The sequence below is a fragment of the Pristiophorus japonicus genome, chromosome 7, assembly GCF_044704955.1.
Source record: "Pristiophorus japonicus isolate sPriJap1 chromosome 7, sPriJap1.hap1, whole genome shotgun sequence".
Taxonomy (NCBI): Eukaryota; Metazoa; Chordata; class Chondrichthyes; family Pristiophoridae; genus Pristiophorus; species Pristiophorus japonicus.
The window spans coordinates 55,835,782-55,861,309 of NC_091983.1; the positions used below are offsets into that span (position 1 = coordinate 55,835,782).

Genomic DNA, 25,528 nt, shown 5'->3' on the forward strand with positions numbered 1-25,528 from the left:
GTTTTGGTCTCTTGCAGCGAAGGTTCATCAAACTGATTCCCGGGATGGCTGGACTGACATATGAGGAGAGACTGGATCAACTGGATCTTTATATATTGGAGTTTAGAAGAATGAGAGGGAATCTCATAGAAACGTACAAGATTCTGACGGGACGGGACAGGTTCGATGCAGGTAGATTGTTCCCGATGTTGGGGAAGTCCAGAACTAGGGGACACAGTCTTAGGACAAGGGGTAGGCCATTTAGGACTGAGATGAGGAGAAACTTCTTCACTCAGAGTTGTTAACCTGTGGAATTCCCTGCCGCAGAGAGTCGCTGATGCCAGTTCATTGGATATATTCAAGAGGGAGTTAGATATGGCCCTTACGGCTAAAGGGATCAAGGGGTATGGAGAGAATGCAGGAAAGTGGTACTGAGGTGAATGATCAGCCATGATCTTATTGAATGGTGGTGCAGGCTCGAAGGGCTGAATGGCCTACTCCTGCACCTATTTTCTCTGTTTCAGCAGTAGATTGGCTGAGGCAGGGCAGAAACGGATGTGTTAGAGGTGGAATTGGGCAGTTTTTGTGACGGTAAGGCAATGGGGTGTGAACCTTAACTTGCTCAAATAGGATGTCTGGGTTGCAAACTGTCAGTTTCAACCTGAAACAATGGCCATGGAGGGTAATACAATTGGGGTGAAGGTACAAAGTTTGTGGTGGAGGCTGAAGACGATGGCTTTAGTCTTGCCAATGTTTAATAGGAGGAAATATCAAGAAAATATTTGTCTTTGCATTTCCTTCAGCATGAATTGTGAACTTTATTTTAAATGGTAAATTGTAAGGGGTATTTCAGTTTCAAACAGTTTTTTGAGGTATTTAATATTCATCTTTCGTTCTCTTCCAATCTGCAACAAGTAGGGCAGTGTTATTTTCTTGTATTTTGCTGCTCTTTAGGTACAAATTAAGGCAAAATATTTAAGAATTCAAACTGACATATTTGCTCTTGTATTTGGCCTGTTTGTTTCTGACATGGCAAACCGGTTTACCAATGCTATTATCCATGGTGCAACAAGCTATAAAAATGTGTGAAACTATCTGAGAATCCCACATCAGAAGGCCATTCTCTGGCACTACTGTGACATTTCCATTTTCTCACATCCATCATCCTTTGAAAGCCTTTTTCTGAGAGACTGTCTAATTGTGTTGCTCTGTGCTATGATTTTTGCCTGTACTAGTGATTGGTTTGCAAGCGCCTCAAAGGCATCTTGTATTGGACCTTTTTGCAACTGGTGGGGAACAGAGACCTTTGCCCATCAGTTCAGACTATTCTAACCCAAGGACCTGGATGTTGTGTTGAATCTAAGTTACTGGTTTGATTTTTCTTTTGATATAGTGGGTTTGGATGGACGTGAAGTCAGGAGAAAAAGAATATTGACACCCACAATCAGAATCCTAGAAATTGGTCGTTGCAGCCGGGTAACGTGGAGATCCTGCCAAAGTTGACAGAGCCTCATAAAACATTTTTTTTACTCCCATTTCCTGGCCAGCAGCCAATCAGATTGAGCGGGGAGCTGATGGAAATTGGGACGTGGGGAAAATGTTGGAGGGGGGGCGATAGTGGGTGGAAGGTCGGGGAGCAGGTTTGATCAAATCGCAGTGAAGGAATTAGGTTTTCTCAAGGGTACGGGGAGATGCACTCCTGCTCCTTCCGGCCCACAAGCATTGCTGGAAAGGCACTTACCTGCTGGATCCAGCCCTTCTTGTCTCCCTTCAGTTGCCGGGTTTTCCGAGCCTCTGGAAACCTCTGCTGAAGACGTTAAATTTAAATTTAAAAGTAAGTAAAATACAATGGGGAAAATAAAAACTTCGAACATCTCATAAGGACGTTAATTGCTGCAATAAGTAACTGCCCGTCTGTACTAATTTAAGGTTATTCGCAGGCATCTTATTATGCTTCCCTTAAACCCAGAACTGCAGTCGTGATCTAAAAATTACTTAACTACCCACCCATTCTTGGAGGTTAAAATTCCGTCCATTCACTTTCTACTTGGTACCATTACAGTTTAAAAAAAAATAGTGTAGCATGCAATGTCCCCTCTTAAGTTTTTTGTGCGCAGTCCCTTTAACTGGTTGTGCGATCAATTCAAATTTTCGCAAATGTGCGGTTTCTTCTATGTAAAAGCCGGTGAGATGCCTGCGCGGGACTTTCAGACCGCTTCACATCCGCGCAGCTTAGCGGGAAGGTTGGTGGCATGGTGCCTTTTTGTATTGGAGCCTGCTACTTGAAAGCATCGGCAATTTTTCACTTCCTGATGACGTGTGTTCCCATTCTGCACCATTGGAGCTCAGGAATGTCCCTAAAGGGATAGAAAAACTGACAAAACATCAGTTTCTTATTTTCTCATTCACTCTCCCTCATCTCTGATCATTGTGTATTTGGTTTTAGTTAGTTAAAGAGTAATTGCAGAAATGTGGGAACAATCAATTTTTTTTTGTCTCTTGCTCTCTTTACTCTCGTCTGAGTGATCTCAATTTCCTGCAGTCTTTTTGGAGTTCACTTACTGCATAGTTTCATAGGACTCAATTTTCCTGGGTCATTTGTGGCATTTTTTCTGGCTTCATTATTTAATTCAAAGTTTCCCTCTGGGCTCTGCGCCAGCGGAACTGCTTTAGTAATGGTTTTTCTACATTGTTTTTTTTTTACGTCATAGGGGACATTCCCTCATGGCTGCGCCAGTTTTCAGCATTTTTCGCAGTTTGTCCAACAAGTTTTTATCCTAGATCTGGTCACTCCTGAAAAACCTTCTGGTGAGTTAGCAGAAAAATCGGTGCTGAAAGACGCCATTTTTTTTTATCGAAGTTTTTGGATGGAGTCTCTCACAGTTGAAATATCCATCATAAAGTTCAACTTTTTTTAACCTTTCAACGGAGTACATGGAAGTTTCTTGGATTTCTGAAATTTTCTTTTCTTTTACTCTCATGCTACCACCGAACGGCTTCAAGCAGGTTTGGAGGGGGGGATCGTAGCGTCGGCCGTCAGAATTGGCCCCGTGCCCGGACACTGGTTCGGGGCTCAGCTGGAAAACAATCCCGGGCAGGTGGCAGAGAGGTAGCGATCGGAAGGCTGCTGCACTGAGCCCAGGGAGGGAGATGGCGATCGGAAGGCTGCTGCTCTGAGCCCGGGGAGGGAGATGGCGATCGGAAGGCTGCTGCACTGAGCCCAGGGAGGGAGATGGCGATCGGAAGGCTGCTGCACTGAGCCCGGGGAGGGAGATGGCGATCGGAAGGCTGCTGCTCTGAGCCCGGGGAGGAAGGTGCCGATCAGAAGGCTGCTGCACTAGGCACAAGACTGCAATGATTTTGGGGGAGAAGGGAAGAAAGCGAGAAGTCACAAAACTGCAATGCGTTTGGCAGCGGGGCGCGGGGGGTGCGGGAAGGAGGAGAAGAGGGGTGTGATACATCCGTACAGACCTTGGGGAAAGAGAACAAAGAAGCTGTCCTGCCTGCCTTCCTGCCATTTTGAGCTTCTTGCAAAGGTAAAATTTAACAATGGGGGCAATACTGACCATGCCATATCTTGTGTGAGTCTTCTGCATTGTGGTGCTACGTTGGAGGCAATTGATTCGTCGTCATTGCGTGAGGAACATCAGAATCCGTAGGGTGCTGGGCAGGAGGCCTTACCCACAAGAAAGGCGTTCGTACCTGCACCTGAGTGATGCAGGCTGTGTCAGAAGGCTGCGCTTCTGCAAAGAAGTTATAACAGATCTGTGAGTTCGTGAAAGCAGATCTGCAACTTAGAAGCGTCAGGAGGACTGCTTTGTCAGTTGAAGTGAAGGTTACAGCTGCACTTTCATTCTATGCCTCCGGATCGTTTCAAGCTACAACTGGGGATGTGTGTGCCATCTCTCAACATGTAACACATGTCTGCATTTGTCAGGTGACAGATGCAGCATATGCACGGAGGAATGACTACATAAAGTTCCCCATGACCGCACAAGCAATGCGTGACAGGGCTGTGGATTTCTCCAGGATTTCTGGCTTCCCAAAGGTACAGGGCTGCATTGATTGTACCCACGTCGCCTTGCGAGCACCTTTGGAGGATTCCGAGTTGTACAGGAACAGAAAAGGCTTGCACTCAATTTAATGTACAACTTGTCAGTCGATACAAGATACCCTGGGAGCACCCATGATGTGTTCATCCTACTCGAGAGCGTTATATCTGCCATGTTTCAGCAGCAGCTAGAGGGGCAGGGCTGGCTACTGGGAGAAGAAGGGTATGGCCTCGCCACCTGGCTAATGATGCCCCTTCACATAGCCCGGACGGAAGCTGACCGGGAATACAACATGTTGCACATTGCGACGCGCAGCATCATAGAGAGGACCGTTGGCATCTTGAAACAGCGCTTCCGATGCCTGGACCATTTCGGAGACTACTTGCTATACTCCCCTGAGATTGTCGGTCAGTTCACTGTTGTATGCTGCATGCTGCATAACTTGGCCATCATTAGGTGGCAGCAGCAGCTGGTAGCAGAAGACCCACCCGCAGTGAGAGTGGCTGATGATAAAGATGAGGAACATGCAGATGACGAGCAGGAGCACAAGGACGACGAAGCCATGCAAGTACCTGAACCCGAAGCACGACAGGGGAGAAGGGCGGGCTGTCGTGTCCCTTTAACGATTACTTGAGCCTTGCGCCAGCAGCTCATCCATGAACGCTTGCTGCCTGAAGGCTCAGCGACAACTATTCCACATGGACCATGTTCTGTAATTTTGTGTTGTGGAACAAATGATGGAAATGATTATTCTTTACTTCAAAAGTTGTGTTAATAATGGAACAAATAATAGAAAGTTTTCAGTTTTAATGTAAAATATATTTTATTCAAAATTTTAACAAACCATTCTTTGTACTTAACTAAATCAAACTTTAAAGTTTTCGGTTACGATCACTTACAAACTCTAAGATCACTTAAAAACTTTTTTAAACTTGTAAATTTACATAACTTACAAAAATCTTTTAATTTGAGAACAACAGTTACAACATTAACTAAATAATAATAACAGCAGCAGCAAAGAAAGGCTGCACCCATCTCTCTTCCATTTTATTCTAAGACCACCTGCAGTACTTGTTCTTGGTGACTCCACCACCTCTGCCCGCAGGTGGTGGTGCAGTGTTTCTGGGGTTGGTACCAAGCTTATTCTTTCTAAGATCTCGGCTAGTGCGCATCTGTTGGGGGAAGTGTGGGGGGGGGGGGGGTAAAAACCAGAGGCGGCAGTGTGGAGGGCCCGGCTTGGGGCTCTTCAGAAGCTGGTGTGGGGATTGGAATGGGAGTGGCAGTTGATTCAGTCAGTGGGAGTGGGATGTGGGCATGTTCCCTTATTGCAGCAGCTAACTCCAAAATGCCGTCTCTCATGCGCCTTGATAGTGTTTCAACGACCTGCAACATTCCCTCCCTTGTGTTGAGCAAAACTGTCTCGACTACCTGTGACATTCCCCCTTTCATATTCCGTGATGATGTTTGCACCATCTCTGACATTCCCTCCCTCATGGTCACTGACATGGTTTCAGCTGACTGAGATATTCCCTCACTCATAGTCCCGGACATCATTCCCATTTCTCGTGAGATTGCTGTTACTTCTCGCAACAGTCCCACAATCTCATCACCCACCCCACTGATGGTGTCCAGGAGTGATCGTGTACGGTCAATGCTCTCCCCACTCATTGCCATCATCAGAACTACATCTGTTAAATCCTGTACCTCAGGAGAGCGTGGTCGAGCTCTCCTTCCCCCTCCTCCCTACAGGTGTGGCTCGCACCCCACCACTGGGACCCGCAGCCTCAGCTGTTAGCCACAAACACTCAAACCACTAGTCACGGAAGGGGCTGGCACCTCAATGGGCGGCACCTGTACCTCCACCAAAGTCAATAAAACGGTGGAGGCTTCATCCATCTCCATCCCCTTTCCGTCGCCCCCATGCTCTTAGTCTGGAGGGTGGGATTGGAAGATGTTCTCCTCTTCAGGCTAGACCTCATCTGAATCTTCTTCTGCATCATCTGGGTCGGCCTCAAGTTCTGCAAAATATAACAGAACACAGACAAATGGTTAGCAGCAGAGGAGGGGGCAGGGTGGGTGGCATGAGTAGGCTCACACAGCGCAGGCAGCAGGCTGATTTGAAGGACCATGATGAATGATAGCACATTGCATCAAACAAAGCATAGCTGACTGAGACATCCCCAGGATCCGAAGCATGGCTAACCCGCGCAGTACTTAACATTTAGCAAAGCCAGACTCTGGAATTTGCAGGACTTGCCCTCCCTTGAGTGTGGGCCCAGCTTTTGCAGTGGTGGTTGCTTTTCTCCAGGCAGGACCCATCAAAGCAACGACCCTCTCTTCCAATGGTGTCAGTGGCTGCATATTTTCCAGGCCTCCTCCTGTTCGAGTTCTTTCCCTTTTTATTATGTGCCACCTTCCTCTGCAAAGATGAAAATGCAACCTTTTCGAGAGGGTGTCTTTCTGCTGGGTGGGACATATACAGCTGGTTACATTTAAAATTGCAATGCCATTGAATAAATGAAAATATTACTTGCACTAACTACTTGACCAAGGTCCTGCCACTTCTTGTTACACTGGCCTCCAGATCTCATGGTGGTAACCATTGCACAGTAATCTTCTGCAACTTGTTTCCAGCATTTCTTCATTTATTTGGGTGGAACTTTTATGTGACCTCTGCTGGTGTCCAGCTCCTGCCATCTGGTCTCAATCACAGTAACTAGTGCCTCCACTTCATCCTGTAAGAAATTCTTGGTCCTTGCACTGCGTCACATATTGCTGCAGATCTGATTTTTCCAATGCTCTCAAACAGCACTCCTTCTCTCACAACTAGCTCTTTAAAAATGGTCGATTGCCGGAACTGTACTGTGCATGCATGTCCATTGAAATAACGTCAAAAACTTCTCTTTCCTTGTCACGCATGCTTTCCTTTTGGCGCAGACAGCAGGCTCCACCGCCGAGGTGACTGGACACGCTGTCTGGCGCCAAATTTGAATTATACTTTGGCAGAATATTTCTGGCCTAGAAAAACGTGCATAATGCTGGCAATACACCAGAAAATGGGCTTGGGCAAAATTGAACCCATAGTGTGCACTATTTCAAGTATTTGCATCTGATGCATTCCAATACAGTGTTGTCATAATAAGTTTCATTTCTCGTATTTGGAAGTTCAAATATAGAGTTAACCATCATCATCATCATAGTCAGTCCCTCGAGTCGAGGATGACTTGCTTCCATACCAAAACGTTCACCAGTGTTTCAATGAAGGACCTAATATTCCAGGTCCCGAACTAAATCTTGAAGGGTGGAAGATGCCTGTGCGTGGATTTTTTTAACGTGGGGTGGCTGTTGCATAAGAACATAAGAATTTGGAACAGGAGTAGGCCATCTAGCCCCTCGAGCCTGCTCCGCATTCAACAAGATCATGGCTGATCTGGCCGTGGACTCAGCTCCACTTACCCGCTCGCTCCCCATAACTCTTAATTCCCTTATTGGTTAAAATAATAAGGCATACCAGCCACCACATGGGCTTGACAGATCTAGGTCTTAGTCCAGTGGCAGGATTAACCAAGATGACTGGAGACCAGCTTTGCGGCAATGACCTAGTGCGCGCACACATCGCAGTGTGGGCTGGCCTGTACTGCTTCTGGGCCCCATAACTCACGCCTCTCCTGGGCCCCGATCACATCCCTCTACAATCTCTCGCTGCTCCTTCGCCCCGACCTCGCCGCTCCTGCGGTGCCTGCCCATGCTCCAATCATCGACCTGGATCTTGGTGACATCCAATCCAGTCGCGCTCTTTGCTGCCGTTGCTCTCCTGTTCCAGCACATGCTGCTCCCTGGAGTGACATGCCGTCACGCTGCTCCTTCTGCTCCCCGGCCTGCTCCGATAGTGTTCGCAGGCCGGGAGCCGTGCAGACTGCTGGGCCAGGCCGCCACGCTGCTCCTTCCGCTCCCCGGCCTGCTCCCAGTCATTAAACAAATACTTTGTATCTGACTTCACAGTAGACACTCATCCAGCCTCTGACCTGCTCTTGTAGCCACAGTATTTATGTGGCTGGTCCAGTTAAGTTTCTGGTCAATGGTGACCCCCAGGATGTTGATGATGGGGGATTCGGCGATGATAATGCCATTGAATGTCAATGGGCGGTGGTTAGAGACTCTCTTGTTGGAGATATTGAATCTGCTTATTTTTAGTAGAATAAATAAGGACAAACTGTTTCTAGTGTCAGGAGGGTCAGTAACCAGGGGCACAGATTTAATATCATTGACAAAAGAACCAGAGCTGAGATGAGAGTAATTTTTTTTATTCAGCGAGTTGTTGTGATCTGTAATGCGCTGCCTGAAAGGATGGTGGAAGCAAATTCAATGAGCGAGCAGAGTTAGCTCCTGTACACATTGTGTGTATCCCAGTGTCTCCTGTACGCATTGTGTGTGTCTCAGTGTCTCCTGTACAAAGTGGGTACAGGAAACACTGAGACACACACACGGTGTATAGGAGACACTGAGACACACATATGGTGTGTACAGGAGACACTGAGAACTAACCATCAAATTGCTGAACCAGGGTTTTGGAGCAATTTCTGGTATTGGGAAATCTGTGACTTGCCCACAAGTACCACACTACAATTTCTGTGTAGCTGTTTTCAGCAATTTCTAGGGTCAAATTTGTGAGCCAGCTGTTCATCTGATATCTCAGCTACATGTGTCATGTCAAATAATGTGAAATGTCCTTTCAAAAGAATGCAAACCAATCATTCCTTCCCTTACCCCTCGTGATTCTACTGTTTAGCCAGTGGTAGCAATAAAGGGACCTAGCAACCTTTTTTTCCCTTTCCAATTTTTGCCCCCATGTCTGCATTCTAATGCAAGCAGAGCCAGTTGTTTCTCTGTGGTATAAATATAGGATGTGACTGCTGCCAATGAACCAGCATAGAAGCGTTCTGCACATGTGTGCTTCCGGCTTGTTACGGGAGCCGGCTCATTTATTTTAAAACAAAACTATGTGGAAGGAGCGGGCTCCTTGGAGGAAAAAAAAGTGCCAGGGAGGAAGAGGGCTCGTGTTTTTTTTAAAAAAAAACAAACAATGTGCTTCCGGTTCCAGATTAATGCAAAGTACACTTCTGCGCAGCCTCCAGTCGTTGGCAGCAGTCACTCTGATAAATATATTGAACATCTGTCTTGTTGGCTTTTAAATTGTGCAAAGAAAAGGTTGGCTTCTAGTTTTTTAATTGTCTTGCTTTTCTGTTCCTTGAGATTAGGGTTGTTTGCGAATGTTCTCTTCTATTTTGAATCAAAAACTTGCCCCATGACCATGTGAACTATGTGGGGTACTGTTGCTCTTTCTTAAATCATTTATCATGAATCCTGCATATTGTGTATGTATATAGAGAATATTTTAGTACTTTATTCCTTTTCTGAAGTTGTAGTTTAAATCTTGTGATAACCTGGGTTCAGAAAATCATTCTGAATTTTAAATGAGTTTTAAAGCAAAGGCCAATTATTTTAATGGTATTTTTAATTAATATTTGACCCTCAGGAAATGATGTGGTTTTTGAATAATTAATATTGTGATGCCATGACTATTGGAAGGAATGGAAAAAAAACTTGTACACCCAGCCACTAATTAAATGAACAGGTGAGGCTAGCAGGTAATGTACTCCCAAGCGCCCCTCTGATCAGTTTTTGCTCAGTGACTTGTGACTCTAGAGCCAAGATTGGAACCTTGCCATGGAGAGTGTCTTGAGGAACTAAACTGTTTTGTCAGCTCTGGATATGTTGTTTTTACATTATGACCAGATTAGTAGAATTTTAAAGTGTTTATTTATTCAAACTTTTGGACTAAAAGCAAATCCTTATTTCCGAAAGGACATTCCTGTATTATCAGGTTTCAGAGCTCAATTCAAGTTACGGGCCTGTAATGTTAACTTAAAACCAATATAGAGTGGGTTGCTTCAGTCTACCTTTTTCATGTTTTTGTAAACGTATAGCTGAAAATGTGTATGTTGAATGTGTTTGAAGATTAAGCCGCTCAATATTATTTTAATGACTTTGGCCTTATTTTAAAAATACCTGCAATTTGGTTCCTGCAATGCCATGTGATTTTACATAGAAACATAGAAAATAGGTGCAGGAGTAGGCCATTCGGCCCTTCGAGCCTGCACCATCATTCAATATGATCATGGCTAATCATTTTTGCAACTTTAGTACCCCATTCCTGCTTTCTCTCCACACCCCTTGATCCCTTTAGCCGTAAGGGCCACATCTAACTCCCTTTTGAATATATTTAACGAACTGGCCTCGATAACTTCCTGTGGTAGAGAATTCCACAGGTTCACAATTCTCTGCGTGAAGAAGTTTCTCCTCATCTCGGTCCTAAATGGCTTGCCCTTTATCCTTAGACTGTGACCCCTGGTTCTGGACTTCCCCAACATTGAACATTCTTCCTACATCTAACCCTGTCCAATCCCGTCAGAATTTTATGTGTTTCTATGAGATCCCCTCTCATTCTTCTAAATTCCAGTAAATATAAGCCGAGTCGATCCAGTGTTTCTTCATATGTCAGTCCTGCCATCCCGGGAATCAGTCTGGTGAACCTTCACTGCACTCCCTCAATAGCAAGAATGTCCTTCCTCAGATTAAGAGACCAAAACTGTACACAATATACAAGGTGTGGCCTCACCAAGGCCCTGTACAATTGCAGTAAGACCTCCCTGCTCCTATACTCAAATCTTCTCACTATGAAGACCAACATGCCATTTGCTGCCTTCACCCCATGCTGTACCTGCAAGCCAACTTTCAATGACTGATTTATCATGACACCCAGGTCTCGTTACACCTCCCTTTTTCCTAATTTGTCACCATTCAGATAATCTGCCTTCCTGTTTTTGCCACCAAAGTGGATAACCTCACATTTATCTACATTATACTGCATCTGCCATGCACCTAACCTGTCCAAGTCACTCTGCAGCCTCTTAACATCCTCCTCACAGCTCACACTGCCACCCAGTTTAGTGTCATCTGCAAACTTGGAGATATTGCATTCAATTCCTTCGTCCAAATCATCAATATATATTGTAAATAGCTGGGTTCTCAGTACTGAACCTTGCGGTACCCCACTAGTCACTGCCTGCCATTCTGAAAAAGACCCGTTTATTCCTACTCTTTGCTTCCTGTCTGCCAACCAGTTCTCTATCCACGTCAATACATTACCCCCCAATACCATGTGCTTTAATTTGGCACACTAATCTCTTGTGTGGGACCTTGTCAAAAGCCTTTTGAAAGTCCAAATACACCACATCCACTGGTTCTCCCATGTCCATTCTACTAGTTACTGTCCATTCTATTAGTTACGGAATATTACGGAATGCTTGGCTGTTAAAATTGTCAGCACTTACATTTATAACCAATTATCGGCTTCCTTTATCTGTAATCAGTGTGGTCTCTGCATGTGATTGAGGTGGTTTATACCCTATGGATAAACACCCATGCCAATCCTACAGAGATTGAGTCCAAATTTTCCCAGGAGTTGCTCCGTTTTTTTTTGAGCAACTTGATTTTTCTGGAGTATCGTTTTAGTTGCAATTCTGGCCATTTAATTTGCGCCATTGTAAGTGAGTTAGTTTGTTTTTTTAGTTTCGTTTTTTTTTTCAAAAGGGGGTGTTACCAATCACTTACACCTGTTTTGGCCATTTTAGCCTGCTAAAAGTTACTCCAAACGAACTTAGGCCAGCGTAAGTGGGCACTCTTGTACGTTCAGAAAAACCTTGCGGTGACTTAAGAAATCAACGCAGCAGCCAGAGATTTGGTGGGGGGGGGGGGTGGTGGGAGGAAGAGGACCTTGCAAAGCACTAAACACCTTCACAATAACATTAAAGAAGCATAAATACATTTAAAGCACCAAGCACTAAACAGCAGTTGCACCAAGCACTAAAAGCAATAAGCAATTAATTAACAAAAAAAATAGAAGGAACCTGCACTTAAAGCACCAAGACCAAAGTAATAAGCAATCAATCAATCAGTAAATAACAAATAAAAAAATAGCAGTTCTACTTTAGGGAACGTAACGTAGCAGGCCGCCAATGAGGGAGCCCATTCGGCCAGGGCTAGGGATGGCGTGCTTCGGGCCCCTCCCACACAGCCTGCAGCGCGCGCTCACAGATTCGGCCTGCCGGGAGCTACTGCACATACGCGCGCACTCTAGCGCGCATGTGCAGAGGTCCCGGCACTGTTTTCAGCGCCGGGACCTGGCTCTGCCCCCAATCCACTGGGCCACGCTATGCCACCACCGAGGAGAGGCTGGGGAGCGGCCAGAATCGGGAGGAAGATTTTCGACCCACTTGGAGGCGGACAAAAGCGGCGCACCTCGGGTAAGGGTGCCAGAAAAAGGGGTTGGGGAAATTTGAGTCCTGTATCCTGTTGGTTTCTCAAGAAACTGACAATTAACTTTCTCTCAAACATTTATTTCACCTCAAGTTCTGCAGGGAAGCCTTCAAAGATCTCTGGCTGGTTTGCCTGTTTAACCCTTCATGGACTGGCTTCCAATATCTTTTTTGGACTGATTATTGAATATATTCTTTCTGCCTCTCTAACTCTGAATAAATCTGTTCAATAGTTTAGCTTGTTATAAAAGTATCTGGTGTGACTACTATAACAGCCTTCTGAAGTGACAGGAACATCGGGACGGGAGTAGGCCATTCAGGCCATTGAGCCTGTTCCACCATTCAATGAGATCATGGCTGATCTGCAACCTAACTCCATATACCCTCGCCTTAGGCCTATAATCCCTTAATACCACTGGTTAACTAAAATTGCAGTAGTTGTGTTGGAGCTCCTAATATATGCCAGAGGAAATAAAATGATTATCCAGGGCTGGCTTCCCTCCTTAACTTCTGTATTGTAAATTCCTTAGATTGCTAATTGTTTTATTGGTAGCTAATCTGAATTATGCCAGAAGTTGCATACTTTTCTAGTTAATATTCAACCTCTTACAAGATGCGTGGCTCCATATCTTGACACCCCAATATATAGTTTAATCTTCTATTAGTTCTAATTTTATATAATAAACCTTGGTTTTGTTTTATAAGCTACAGGGAGAAAATTGCAGTCTAAGCAACAGTTTTTTCTTTGCTGCTTTTTTGCTATGTTGTCCTTTTTCTGATTTTCCACCTCTCTTCCTTTCTAATTATTTTTAGACCCTCTCTTTCTAATTATTTTTAGACCCATTCTCTTCCTTTTTAATTATTTCTAAAAACTCCAATTTGGGACAAGTGAATCCTTAATACAGGGATAACTTGAATCAGGAAGCTTGTACTATTGTCTATAAATGGGCAAGAAAAGTTAGGAAGATGTAACTGCTCTTTCCATTAGTTCAGCAAAAATTGGTTTGTGCACCACAAAGACTGCCTTTGTCCTAATCATGGCGTAATTGCTATTGGGTGTGGCACAAAGCCGCACCGTGAAAAGGTACACAGTAATGAAATAAAACAGAAATGCTGGAAACACTCGGCAGGTCAGACAGCACCTGTGGAGACGGAGAAAGAAGCAGAGTTACCATTTCAGGTTAATGTCCTTTCATCAGAACTCTAGTAATGGTTGCGGGGTGACTCGTAACATTCATGTTTTTTTTTCTTTAATTTCATTTGAAAGAAATTCACTAACTTGCTTGAAATTGATATGGAGCAGGAGAAATAGCCTCTCCATTCTGAATAATGGTTGTATGAAATAATGGTCCGCTGGCCTCACTGGAATGACTTCAGTGACATGTAGCATCAATAAATTCTTGATTAGCATCTGGGATCTGGCTACATATTTTTGTGAAGAATGCTAGCAGGACATTTCTTACGATTTAAAACTGTCCGCATATGAATATTGCAAATATTTATTCCCTGTGGTGCCCATGAAAGGTCTTGAGCGTACTGGTGGCCACTACATGCTTCCTTTCCAGGGCCACCTGGGCATGGACAAGAGAGGCAGGCAGCCAGAGCGATTCTCCCTGCAGGCTGCAATCTCTGGACTCTGGTTCTATGTGAAGTTGACAACTCTGAACTGAGAGCCTCGGTCAGAGCAGGTCTGCACTTAGACTTCATTCATTAAAACCAGCTGACATAAACTGTCTTGAACCAAACCGATCACAAAGGGCAGCCGGCTCAGTGTTTGGGACACTTCTCATGGGGCACATTGTCCTAAACGCGACACCAACATTTCTAAACCACTCCCTGGACTCTGATTCAATAAAGGAGGTTTACAGAATGATAGAATTTACAGCACACAAGGAGGCTGTTTGACTGGTGCTCTCTCCTGTAACATAATTCTGCGTTCGCCCCCCCCAACCACCACAACAAGCCAGATCATTTTACATTACTCCATTTCAAATTCTTCTTTGCAACAATGCCCAGGAGATCCATTCCCCATTCCAGGAGAATTCTGGGTAATCAGAGAGGGTTGGAAACACTAGTTCACCTCTTGGAGGCACTGACTGATGCTGCAATATAATTCAATGAGTGCTGTTGCTGCTCCACTACTGCTTCCAAATAACCATTATTCATCCACAAGTGCAGCCACTTAATATTGGCTGCGTGTGTGTTTGATGGGGTGGGTGGGTGGTGTTGCTACTAAGCATTATTCTGTCCACAAGTGCCCTTTCCATTCGGGGTCACTGGATCACATCTGAGTACCACAGTTGGTCTAAGTACCCTGGGCTGGAGCCATTGCAGCACTTCTAAAAATGGTTCTGCAGAATAGGAACCAAATGTGCAACTTTCTAGTCTGCGAAGGTCAGTTACAAGCTATCTTTATCAACTGAGACATTGGAGTGCCTCCGAATCTGAACTGACTCTTTTCATCTGTCCAAGGATATTTTTATGCAGATGACCTTTAGTAGAAAATTATAAGAACATAAGAAATAGGAGCAGGAGTAGGCCATTTGGCCCCTCGAGCCTGCTCCGCCATTTATTAAGATCATGGCTGATCTGATCATGGCTGATCTGATCATGGACTCGGCTCCACTTCCCTGCCCGCTCCCCATAACTCTTTATTCCCTTACCGCTCAAAAAACTGTCTATCTCCACCTTTAAATATATTCAATTGCCCAGCCTCCACAGCTCTCTGGGGCAGAGAATTCCACAGATTTATAAACCTCTAAGAAATTCCTCCTCATCTCAGTTCTAAATAGCTGACCCCTTATTCTGAAACTATGCCCCTAGTTCTAGATTCCCCTATGAGTGGAAATATCCTCTCTGCATCTACCTTGTTGAGCCCCCTCATTATCTTACGTCTTTTAATAAGATCACCCCTCATTCTTCTGAACTCCAATAAGTAGAGGCCAACCTACTTAACCTATCTTCATAAGTCAACCCCCTCATCTCCGGAATCGACCTAGTGAACCTTCTCTGAACTGCCTCCAATGCAAGTATATCCTTCCTTTTTAAATAAGGAGACCAAAACCCTATGCAGTACTCCAGGTGTGGCCTCAGTAACACCCTGTAGCAGGACTTATGTGCTTTTCTTCTCCACCCCCCCTTGCAATAAAAGCCAAAAGTCAATTTGCCTTCCTGATTACTTGCTGTACCTGTATACTAACTTTTTGTGTTTCATGCATAAGAACCCCCAGGTCCCTCTGTACTGCAGCATTTTATAATTTTTCTCCATTTAACTAATAATTTGTTTTTTTATTATTTCTGCCAAAGTGGATAACCTCACACTTTCTCACATTATACTCCATCTGCCAAATTTTTGTCCATTCATTTAGCCTGTCTATATTCCTTTGCAGATTGCTGGGGGGGGTGTGGGGTGGGGGGTGGGGGGCTGGAAGGAGGCACCCCTGCCCTCTCCTCCGGCCCTTCGATCACTTTGAGTGGCCCCCCCCCCCCCCCCAACCCACGCTCCCCCTCCATCCCTTGCCACGCTCCCCCTCCTTCCCTTGCCACGCTCCTCCCCCACCAATCACCTCCCCAGTGCCCCAATCCCACGCTCCCCCATCCCTCCTCGGTAGCCACACCATTCAAACACAGACTGGGGGGAAAAAACACCCTGCTGAGCCATTGCGCAGGCGCGCAAGCTCCAACACGCCTGCGCAACGCTGCCGGCACTGACAAGAAGGCTGATGCCTAGTCTCGCCCCCCTGCAGGCTGCGATCGGCTTGCTCCGCCCCAGGGAGACTATGCTGCACCACGCCACGCTCCAGGAGGATCGGAGATTTGCTCAAGAAGATTCCGGCGCACCTTCGAGCCCAGGCAGGTCACGTAAGTCTTGGAGGTGCGCCGTTTTCGCCAGAAGGCCCAAGTTTCGAGCCGCGCCTAGAAAGGCGCAGTCCCGACCTGGACGCCCGTTTTTCGCGCCACATAGTGTGCCTAAAAAAATCTTCCAGATTCTCCGGCTCCCTGCAGGTCGTTTGCAGCTCGGCGCAGCGCAGCAGGAGCTGTAGGGGGCGGAGGCATGTCCCTGCGCTGAAAACAGTGCCAGGACCTCTGCACATGTGCGCTACAGTGGGCGCATGTTCAGTAGCTCCAGGCGCCCAAAACTGTGTGGGAGGGGCCGAAGCACGCAGCCCCTAGCCCTGGCCCAATGGTCTCACTGGGGCTGCGTGAATAAGGCTCCTCCCACGGTCAGCTCCTGCTTCCTCCCGACCCGACTCGACACCCGCTTCCCGCCCCCGCCTCCGGACCGGACCCGACTCCCGCTCCCCCCCCCGGACCGGACCCGACTCCGACACCGACCCGACTCCCGCTTCCCCCCGCCCCGCCCCCCCCCCCCCCCCCCCCCCCCCGACTGGACCCGACTTGACCTCCCTCTCCCTCCCTTCCCCCCGACCCGAACCAAACCGACCTCCCTCCCACCACCCCCCCCCCCACCCCGACCCGACCCAATGCCACCTACCTGTAAATCTGGTGCTGGGGACGGGCCCTGCCCGAAGTCTCGGGCCTGGCCCGTTCAGCCTCCCTCCCCTTCTCCTTCTTTCCCCCCCCCCCCCCCAATCTCCTTTCTCTTTCCCCCCCCATCTCCTTTCTTCTTCCCCCCCCCCATCTCCTTTCTTCTTTCCCCCCCCCATCTCCTTTCTTCCCCCCCCCATCTCCTTTCTTCCCCCCCCCCCCATCTCCTTTCTTCCCCCCCCCCCATCTCCTTTCTTCCCCCCCCCCATCTCCTTTCTTCCCCCCCCCCCCATCTCCTTTCTTCCCCCCCCCCCCCATCTCCTTTCTCCCCCCCCCCCCCCATCTCCTTTCTTCCCCCCCCCATCTCCTTTCTTCCCCCCCCATCTCCTTTCTTCCCCCCCCCCATCTCCTTTCTTCTTCCCCCCCCCCATCTCCTTTCTTCTTCCCCCCCCCCATCTCCTTTCTTCTTCCCCCCCCCATCTCCTTTCTTCTTTCCCCCCCCATCTCCTTTCTTCTTTCCCCCCCCCATCTCCTTTCTTCCCCCCCCCCCATCTCCTTTCTTCCCCCCCCCCATCTCCTTTCTTCCCCCCCCATCTCCTTTCTTCCCCCCCCATCTCCTTTCTTCCCCCCCCCCCCATCTCCTTTCTTCCCCCCCCCCCATCTCCTTTCTTCCCCCCCCCCCCATCTCCTTTCTTCCCCCCCCCCCCCCATCTCCTTTCTTCCCCCCCCCCCATCTCCTTCCTTCCCCCCCCCCCCCCCCCCCACCCATCTCCCTTCCCTCCTCCCCCTTCCCTCCCTCTGCTCCCCCCCTCTCTCCCTCTCCTCACTGTCAGAAACACAGACACTGACAGACAGAGAGATAGAGACACACTGGGCAGGGCATCCCAGCATGCTGTTGGAGGGCTCCCGGTGCTGCAGTCGGTAAGTAGAAAATGTTTTATTTATTGATTTTTTTTTTGAAAAAATAATTTCTTATTAATTTTTTTTGATTGATTTATTGGTTGATTTATTGATGTTTTTATCATTTATTATTGATGATGGCTCTTTATTTGTAAAACTGAAGTGTTTAATGTTTGTAAACTTCCCTTTAACCCCCCCCCCCCCATTCCCTACACCTGATTTGTAACCTACGCCTGATTTTCTAAAGTGTAGACAAGGTATTTTCGAACGTACAAAAATCTTCACTTACTCCATTCTAAGTTAGTTTGGAGTAAATTTTCACTGCCGAAACTTTGAAAACAGGCGTAAATGGCCGGACACGCCCCCTTTTGGAAAAAAAAATTCTGTTCCAAACTGAAACTGTTCTAACTGACTCGAACTGGAGCAAACTAAATGGCGAGTATTCCGATTTCTAAGATACTCCGTTCTACACCAGTTGCTCCTAAAAATCAGGAGCAAATCGTGTCGAAACTTGGGGCCTTTCTTGCTTTCTGTCTGCCTCCTTTTTTTTAAATAGGGGCATTATTCCAGTTTTCCAATCTGCTGGGACCTCCCCAGAATTCAGGGAATTTTGGTAGATTACAACCAATGCATCCACTATCTTTTAAGACCCTTATGTATTTAGTCTGCATCAAGTTTTGGCATTTTTGATTTTTTTTTTTGCCCTTTTATTGAGAGAACTTTGGAATTGTTATGTTTAATTGCTTTACAACAAGGTGCTTTTTCAGTGCCTTTTTCTAAATTACAAAAATGGCTGCAGGCATTAAAAATATTTAAAACCAGTTAAGTAAGTTTCTGCAATGTCAACACAATCTACGTCAAACTGATGCAATGCGGCTCTTCGTTGCATTCCAGATCAATTAGCCAGAATGGTCGGGGGCGTTTAAGCAATTAATTATCTTGTCTAAGATGGACATGAGATATTCACACCAATTAAAAAAACAGGAGTAAGTCATTCAGCCCCTCAAACTAGTACCGCTATTCAACTACATCTGTATCTCAGCTCCATTTTCATCAATATCCTGACCTATCAAAAATCTGTCAAACTTCGTCAATTGAAACTTTCAAGACCCAGCATCCATGGCCTTTTGGAGTCGAATGTTCCAGATTTCTGCTACCATTTGTGTGAAGAAGTACTTCCTGATTTTAACTACTGAATGGCCTGGCTCTAATTTTAAGATTATGCCCCCTTGCCCTAGATTCCCCACGGAGGAAATGGTTTCTCCATATCTACTCTCAGTTCTCCACATCTACTCTATCAAATCTTTTCATCATTTTAAACACCTTGTTCATATCACCCCTCAGTTTTCTATACTCAAGGGGATACAAGCCAAGTTTTATGTAACATGTCATCATAACTTGACCCTTTAAGCCCTGGTATGCTTCTGATAATTCTGCGCTGCTGCACCCCCTCCAGGCTAATATATATCCTTCCTGATATGCAGTGCCCAGAACTAAACGCAATACTCTCATACCATCAGAATCGAGAAAGACTTGCTTCCACTCTTAAAATGAGTTCTTGGGTGACTGACCAGTCCAATACGAGAGCCACAGTCCCTGCCACAGGTGGGACAGATAGTCGTTGAGGGAAAGGGTGGGTGGGACAGGTTTGCCGCACGTTCTTTCCGCTGCCTGCGCTTGATTTCTGCATGCTCTTGGTGATGCACAGCGCCCTCTCAGATGTACTTCCTCCATTTAGGGCAGTCTTTGGCCAGAGATTCCCAGGTGTCAATGGGGATGTCGCACTTTATCAGGGAGGCTTTGAGGGTGTCCTTGTAACACATCCGCTGCCCACCTTTGGCTCATTTGCCGTGGCCGAGTTCCGAGTAGAGTTCTTGCTTTGGGAGTCTCGTGTCTGGCATGCGAACAATGTGACCTGCCCAGCGGAGCTGATCAAGTGTTGTCAGTGCTTCAATGCTGGGGATGTTGGCCGGTCAAGGACGCTTAAGTTGTTGCGTCTGTCCTCCCAGGGGATTTGTAGGATCTTGCGGAGACATCATTGGTGGTATTTCTCCAGCGACTTGAGATGTCTACTGTACATGGTCCATATCTCTGAGCCATACAGGAGAGCGGGTATTACTACAGCCCTGCAGACCATGAGCTTGGTGGCAGTTTTGAGGGCCTGGTCTTCGAACACTCTTTTCCTCAGGTGGCCGAAGGCTGCACTGGAGGCGGTGTTGGATCTCGTCGACAATGCCCGCTCTTGTTGAAAGGAGGCTCCCGAGATATGGGAAGTGGTCCACGTTGTTCAGAATCGCGCCGTGGATCTTGATGACTGGCGGGCAGTGCTGTGCGGCGAGGACAGGCTGGTGGGGGACCTTTGTCTTACGGATGTTTAGCGTAAGGCCCATGCTTTCGTATGCCTCAGTAAATACGTCGACTATGTCCTGGAGTTCATTGACCACAGCTCTATATAACTGAAGCATAACTTCCTTTTGTATTACTTGAGATAAAGGCCAACATTCCATGAGCCTTTTTAATTGCTTTTTGTAGTTCTCCTCTCTTTTAGTGATTAAATGTACTTGGGCACCCAAATCCCTTTGCTCCTCCATGGTTCCTATTGTGGTGAGAATTATTATACTCTCGTAGACACCGCCCCTGGGGCCTGAGTTAATAAAAAGAGGGGGGGAGGGGGAACCTACATTTGATGACCATCCTGTTTTAAACAAGAGACTAAGAAGTGTAAGCCTGGGGCTGGAAGCTAAAATAGTCTTTCAGTAGTTTTCCTAAGTTAGAAATGTTGTCAAAAGAAAGGTAATGCCACAAACAAGTCGGCCTATGAGAGGGATCAGGCACATGGTTCATTATTTTTCGGAGTGAAGAGCGACTGAGCAAAGCAAGTGGAATTTGCTTCAACTGCTGTTCCATTCTATGTTCACTTGCTGTCTGAAAAATCATCATCATAGGCAGTCCCTCGGAATCGAGGAAGACTTGCTTCCACTCTTAACATGAGTTCTTAGATGGCTGCACAGTCAAATATGGGTAAAATAAAACCGCTTAACGATTCATATCTAACTGTCTCCAAATGTCTCTTCGTGTTGCCATCAAAAAGATTGTCTAAGCATATGTGTGAAAGGCACGATATCCAGTTTAGATCACCAGGGGATCCTGCATTATGCTATTGTGTAATTGGATATTGCCAGACTGCTGACCATAAGACACTTGAACCGCTCATGGGAATGACTTGCTACGCTGTACCTGAAAGAATACCCACGAGAGACTCCACTTGCATCAGTCTCTTCAACACTAACAGTCCTCCTTTTGTGTGCATATCTCTCTTCTGGATCCACAAATATGAACACTATTTATTAAATAAAAATTAAAAGGCTTTAGTGTGGCTTTCTTGAATTCCTTAACATGTGACTGAGTCATCTGGATTCATGTGGACAAAATGTTGTCTGCTTTCACCATGGCACAGAAATCTTAGTTTACGATCTGAGCTTTACCCATGTCCATTCGTGTGCGCACTTTGGCTGCCGCTCCGGACCTGAGCTATTCAATATTTTTCCACTTTTTCCCCCTCTTTTTACTTTTCTCTTTATCCTTCCCTGACCGTTCATCATGCCTCCTTTCATCTCTCATCTCTCCTCTCTTGGATACTCTACTTTCCCCAATCCTTCATTACTCTTTGACCTTCCTACTCTCCTTCCGCCGTCCCAGGCTTGACTCCCTCCTAGATAAGCCGACAGCTTCCCCCGTGCCTCTCTTGGTACCCTATGAAGGGCCCATCAAGGCACTTGTCGCTGCCTCCTTACGAGCAGCAACACTAACTGTCCCAACCTCCTTTCGCGCCGACCTTCCCACCCAGCACACGCACTGAAGGCTAATCTTGCCAAACTCCTCCCTGTCCAACTCATCATTCTTTCCTCCCCCCTCTTTCCCCCCTCCACCCTGCTCAGCGCTGACTCTGTGGATGCCATCACCAGCCCTCTCCCCATCTCCCTCCAGAATGTCAGTTCGCTTGTGAACAAGGCTCTTTTGCCGTCCATGAGCTTATCGTGGATGATGGCATCGAAATCATGGCCCTGATGGAAACTTGGTTGAGGGTCAATGAAGCCTCCCCACCTGGCTATACCTTCCACCACTTGCCCCGCTCAGACCTCTATGGTGGCGGTGTGTCTCTCATCGACAAATTACATCTTGGTCTGTCCCCCGACTCCTCCGGCACTTTCTCGTCCTTTGACCATCTCACCTCATTCCACCCCTCTCACCTCATTTCAACCTCGTTCTCTACTGCCCAGCCAAATACCGTAAAATCTTTATTACTGATATTTCTTCACTACTTTCCTCCATCTGCCTCTGCACCGAATGACTTCTCATCCTCGGTGATTTCAACCTCCATCTCAATTCATCATGCTCTCTCTCCTCTGAGTTCATTAGCCTCCGATCCTCCCTTAATCTCTCCCTCCCTGTAAACTCCCCAACCCATATTTATGGCCACCCCCTTGACCTTGCCATTACTCATGGCTTTGCTATTCCCATCGTGTCAAGCACGTTGGAACGTTTCACTGCTTTAAATGTGCTATATAAAGACAAGTTGTTTTAGTGGTAGTTATTTGCACATCGGTGTTAATCAGTGTTTCCCCTAATGTCTTTGCAATGGAAGAGGAGACAATATTATCACTATGCAAACCTGCTTCTTCATTGAGTTTCTTTCATATTCAACCAGAATAAATTTGTTTAACTGGAAAAATTGTCCTATAGTTTACCTAGCTCTGAAGTTTCCAGACATGTCGAGAGGTGTATCAGATGATTAAGGATGACCTTTCTCCTCTTATCGCCTTCTCGTGGATATCCATTTAATCTGACTGAAACTACTGAATCATGACGATAACTGCCATTGAGATTTGACCTCCAGCCTTTAGAGCTACCTAGCCTCTTCTATGTCGCTCTTCAGATTTGGGTTCCTTGGAGAGAGCAACAAAGAGTGAATTGGGCAAGAGTCTGTGATAAGTTAATTTGAAGTCACATTAGATATGAGAATCACCTTAGCTTGATGTCCTGGAACAATTAAATGGATATATTCGGAGCTTAATGTAGAATAGTTTCCTTTTCTCTTGGGAAATGGTTACTTTAAGAAACAGATCTGAAACCTATAAAGCTAAGCTTGCAACAGGCAAGTAACTTTGAATGTACAGTATCCATTCGTGAGGGTTAAGTATTTTTATTTTTGTTTTAGGTTCTGTTTTGTCATTGCTTTTGGATACCTCACCTTGTGCCAAGTTAGCAGAGTATACCTCTTTGATTATGGGCAGTATTCAGCTGACTTTACTGGGTAAGTATATTGCTCTCACTTTATTTAATGTGGATTCAGATAAAGTTTGAAGAAAAAGTAGTGATTAGTAGAATTCTGTGACCTTTTGGAAGTCTGCCTATTACAGTAAATCTTTAAAATAAGAATCTGCTTGCAAACACCTGAATTCCAGAACTGTTGATATTGGACTTGAGATTTTCAGTCACCAGTTTTATATAATTAAAGTTTAATAGTACTGAATTTAAACTGCCCGAACTCCTTTCAATGTTGTCCAATAGAAATTGTTCACTCGTCATGGTGTGGCTATGGCAATACCGTTTTAGCCACATGCACTGATTTTGGTAGAAAACACTTTGCATACACTCTCTCAATACTGGTAAATATACTTCACATGTCACGTAAATATATATTATCACCATTCAGTAACCAGGGGAAGTAATACATTCGGTATGATCAAAAATCAGTCGTGCACTCTGCTTTATGTCTTGCCATTTTACCAGCAAATGCACAAAACTGTTAAAGTGCACATGCATACACTGTGAATGAGTATTGAAATCATATACTTAATGATGTTGTCTAGTGCTCACTTTTTTATTTACTAATTAGAAATGCAATTAGTCTATTGTAGATTCCCAATTAGCCACATGCTAATATATTTGAGAACACTGCTGTGGACAGCAGACAGAGGAGACTCTGCTGGATTTGCACCCAGCTCAGAGAGATGAAAGGCCACTGTTTAACTTGCATCACCCAGTCCCCCAATAGATGCCATTTTAATCTGCCAGCAAATTATGTTCTGAACAGCTTTCTTTCAAAAAAAAAATGACAACTGATTTTTTTTTTCCACTCTGCCATTTCTGTTCCATAGTCCAATGATGATAATTACACAGAAGATAACCAGTCTGGCCTTTGAAATTCATGATGGTAAGCAAATATCAAACTTTTTATTAAAACGTGTTTATAATCAAAATGAGATACAAGTGTTCTGGACTGGGTTTATCTCTTTAAAAGTTTTCCTTCTCTTTTCTCTTCCCTTTATCCTTTCCTTGCCCAAGGACTCAGTCCGAGTATCAAACCACTCCTTGCTGGTGGAGGGGCAAGAGGAGGAAATGAAATGGATTCTAATGTTGTGCTTTCTCCTGCAATATCGTTGGAAATACTCCTTGAATGATGTTGAAGTAGCTAAAGGAGAAGACAAAACATATAAAGGTTTTTCTAGAATTGGTGCTCAACTTGTCCAATTGCTGCAATCAACAAAGCAAATAAATCACTGAATATATAGCCAAAACCGTTGAGTACAAGTCAGGAAATTGTGCATAAATTGTACAGGGGTCTCATGAATCCATACCTTGACCAGCTCTGATCAAGATATAAGGCATGCATTTAATCCATGGAGGCAGAGAAGAGCCATGAGACTGATTCCCAGGGTCACCGGACTACTTGAGCTTTTATTGAAAGGATGTAGTTAAGAGGTAAATAAATAGTATATGTACAGAAAAGGTAAATCCAGCACATAATCTCACAATTAAACCATGACAGTGGGACACAGGTTCAACTAACAAGATTAAAAAAAGAACGACAGATTTGCATTCATGTAGTGCCTTTCATGACCACTGGATGTCTCAAAGCGCTTTACAGCCAATGACGTACTATTGGAGTGTAGTTACTGTTGTAATGTGGGAAACGTGGCAGCCAATTTTCTCACAGAAAGCTGCTACAAACAGCAATGTAATAATGGCCAGATAATCTGTTTTTGTTATGTTGATTGAGGGATAAATATTGGCCAGGACATCGGGGATAACTCCCCTGCTCTTCGAAATAGTGCCATGGGATATTTTACGTCCACCTGAGAAGGCAGATGGGGCCTTGGTTTAATGTCTGACCTGAAAGGTGGCACCTCCGACAGTGTAGCACTCTCTCAGTACTGCACTGGAGTGTCGGCCTGGAGTGGGACTTGAACCCACAACGTTCTGACTTGGGTAAGTGTGCTACCCACTGAGCCACAGCTGACAAAAGATACATTTATGACTAATGTTGGGAAGTTGTTCTTCGGAGTCGATCAACACATGGGGCTGAATTTTCGCCACCATTCCGCGCCGTTTTTTGGCCTACGCTGTCTTTTTTGGAGCAGACTAAAATCTGCAAGTTTCGCCAAAGTTTCTGCGCCATTCTAAAGTAGGTACGTCTGATTTTTTTTTTAGTTCCCTATTTTTTTTTATGTCACTGGGTGCGGAACCTGCTTGGTACGCCTTTTCTGGCCATTTAAGTGAGTTTGGCCAAGTACGATTTTTTTTCTAAAACGGCACACTGAAGAAAAAATTGGCGGAGATCAGACAGAATCTTTTCAGCAGAGCTGAAGACACGGCGGGGAGGGTGGGATGCTGACTCCTTTCAGCCCGGGATGGCAGTGGGCCGGTGCGGGGTCCTTTAGGCTGGGA

At 45.7% G+C, this 25,528-nt stretch overlaps 1 protein-coding gene across 4 annotated transcripts in view; it reads left to right on the forward strand.

Annotated features, from left to right (window-relative positions):
* LOC139267123 (lysophospholipid acyltransferase 2-like) overlaps nt 1-25,528 on the forward strand; it is a 205,027-nt gene that overhangs the window by 103,690 nt on the left and 75,809 nt on the right. For 2 of the 4 annotated variants that reach the window (XM_070884953.1, XM_070884954.1), the window contains 2 exons: nt 23,016-23,111; nt 23,959-24,014. In XM_070884953.1, the coding sequence (XP_070741054.1) occupies nt 23,016-23,111; nt 23,959-24,014 (152 nt within the window). Of the gene's footprint in view, nt 1-9,216; nt 9,240-9,567; nt 9,667-17,737; nt 17,819-23,015; nt 23,112-23,958; nt 24,015-25,528 lie in introns of those variants that run through there. The other 2 variants (XM_070884956.1, XM_070884955.1) reach the window with 2 other exon arrangements.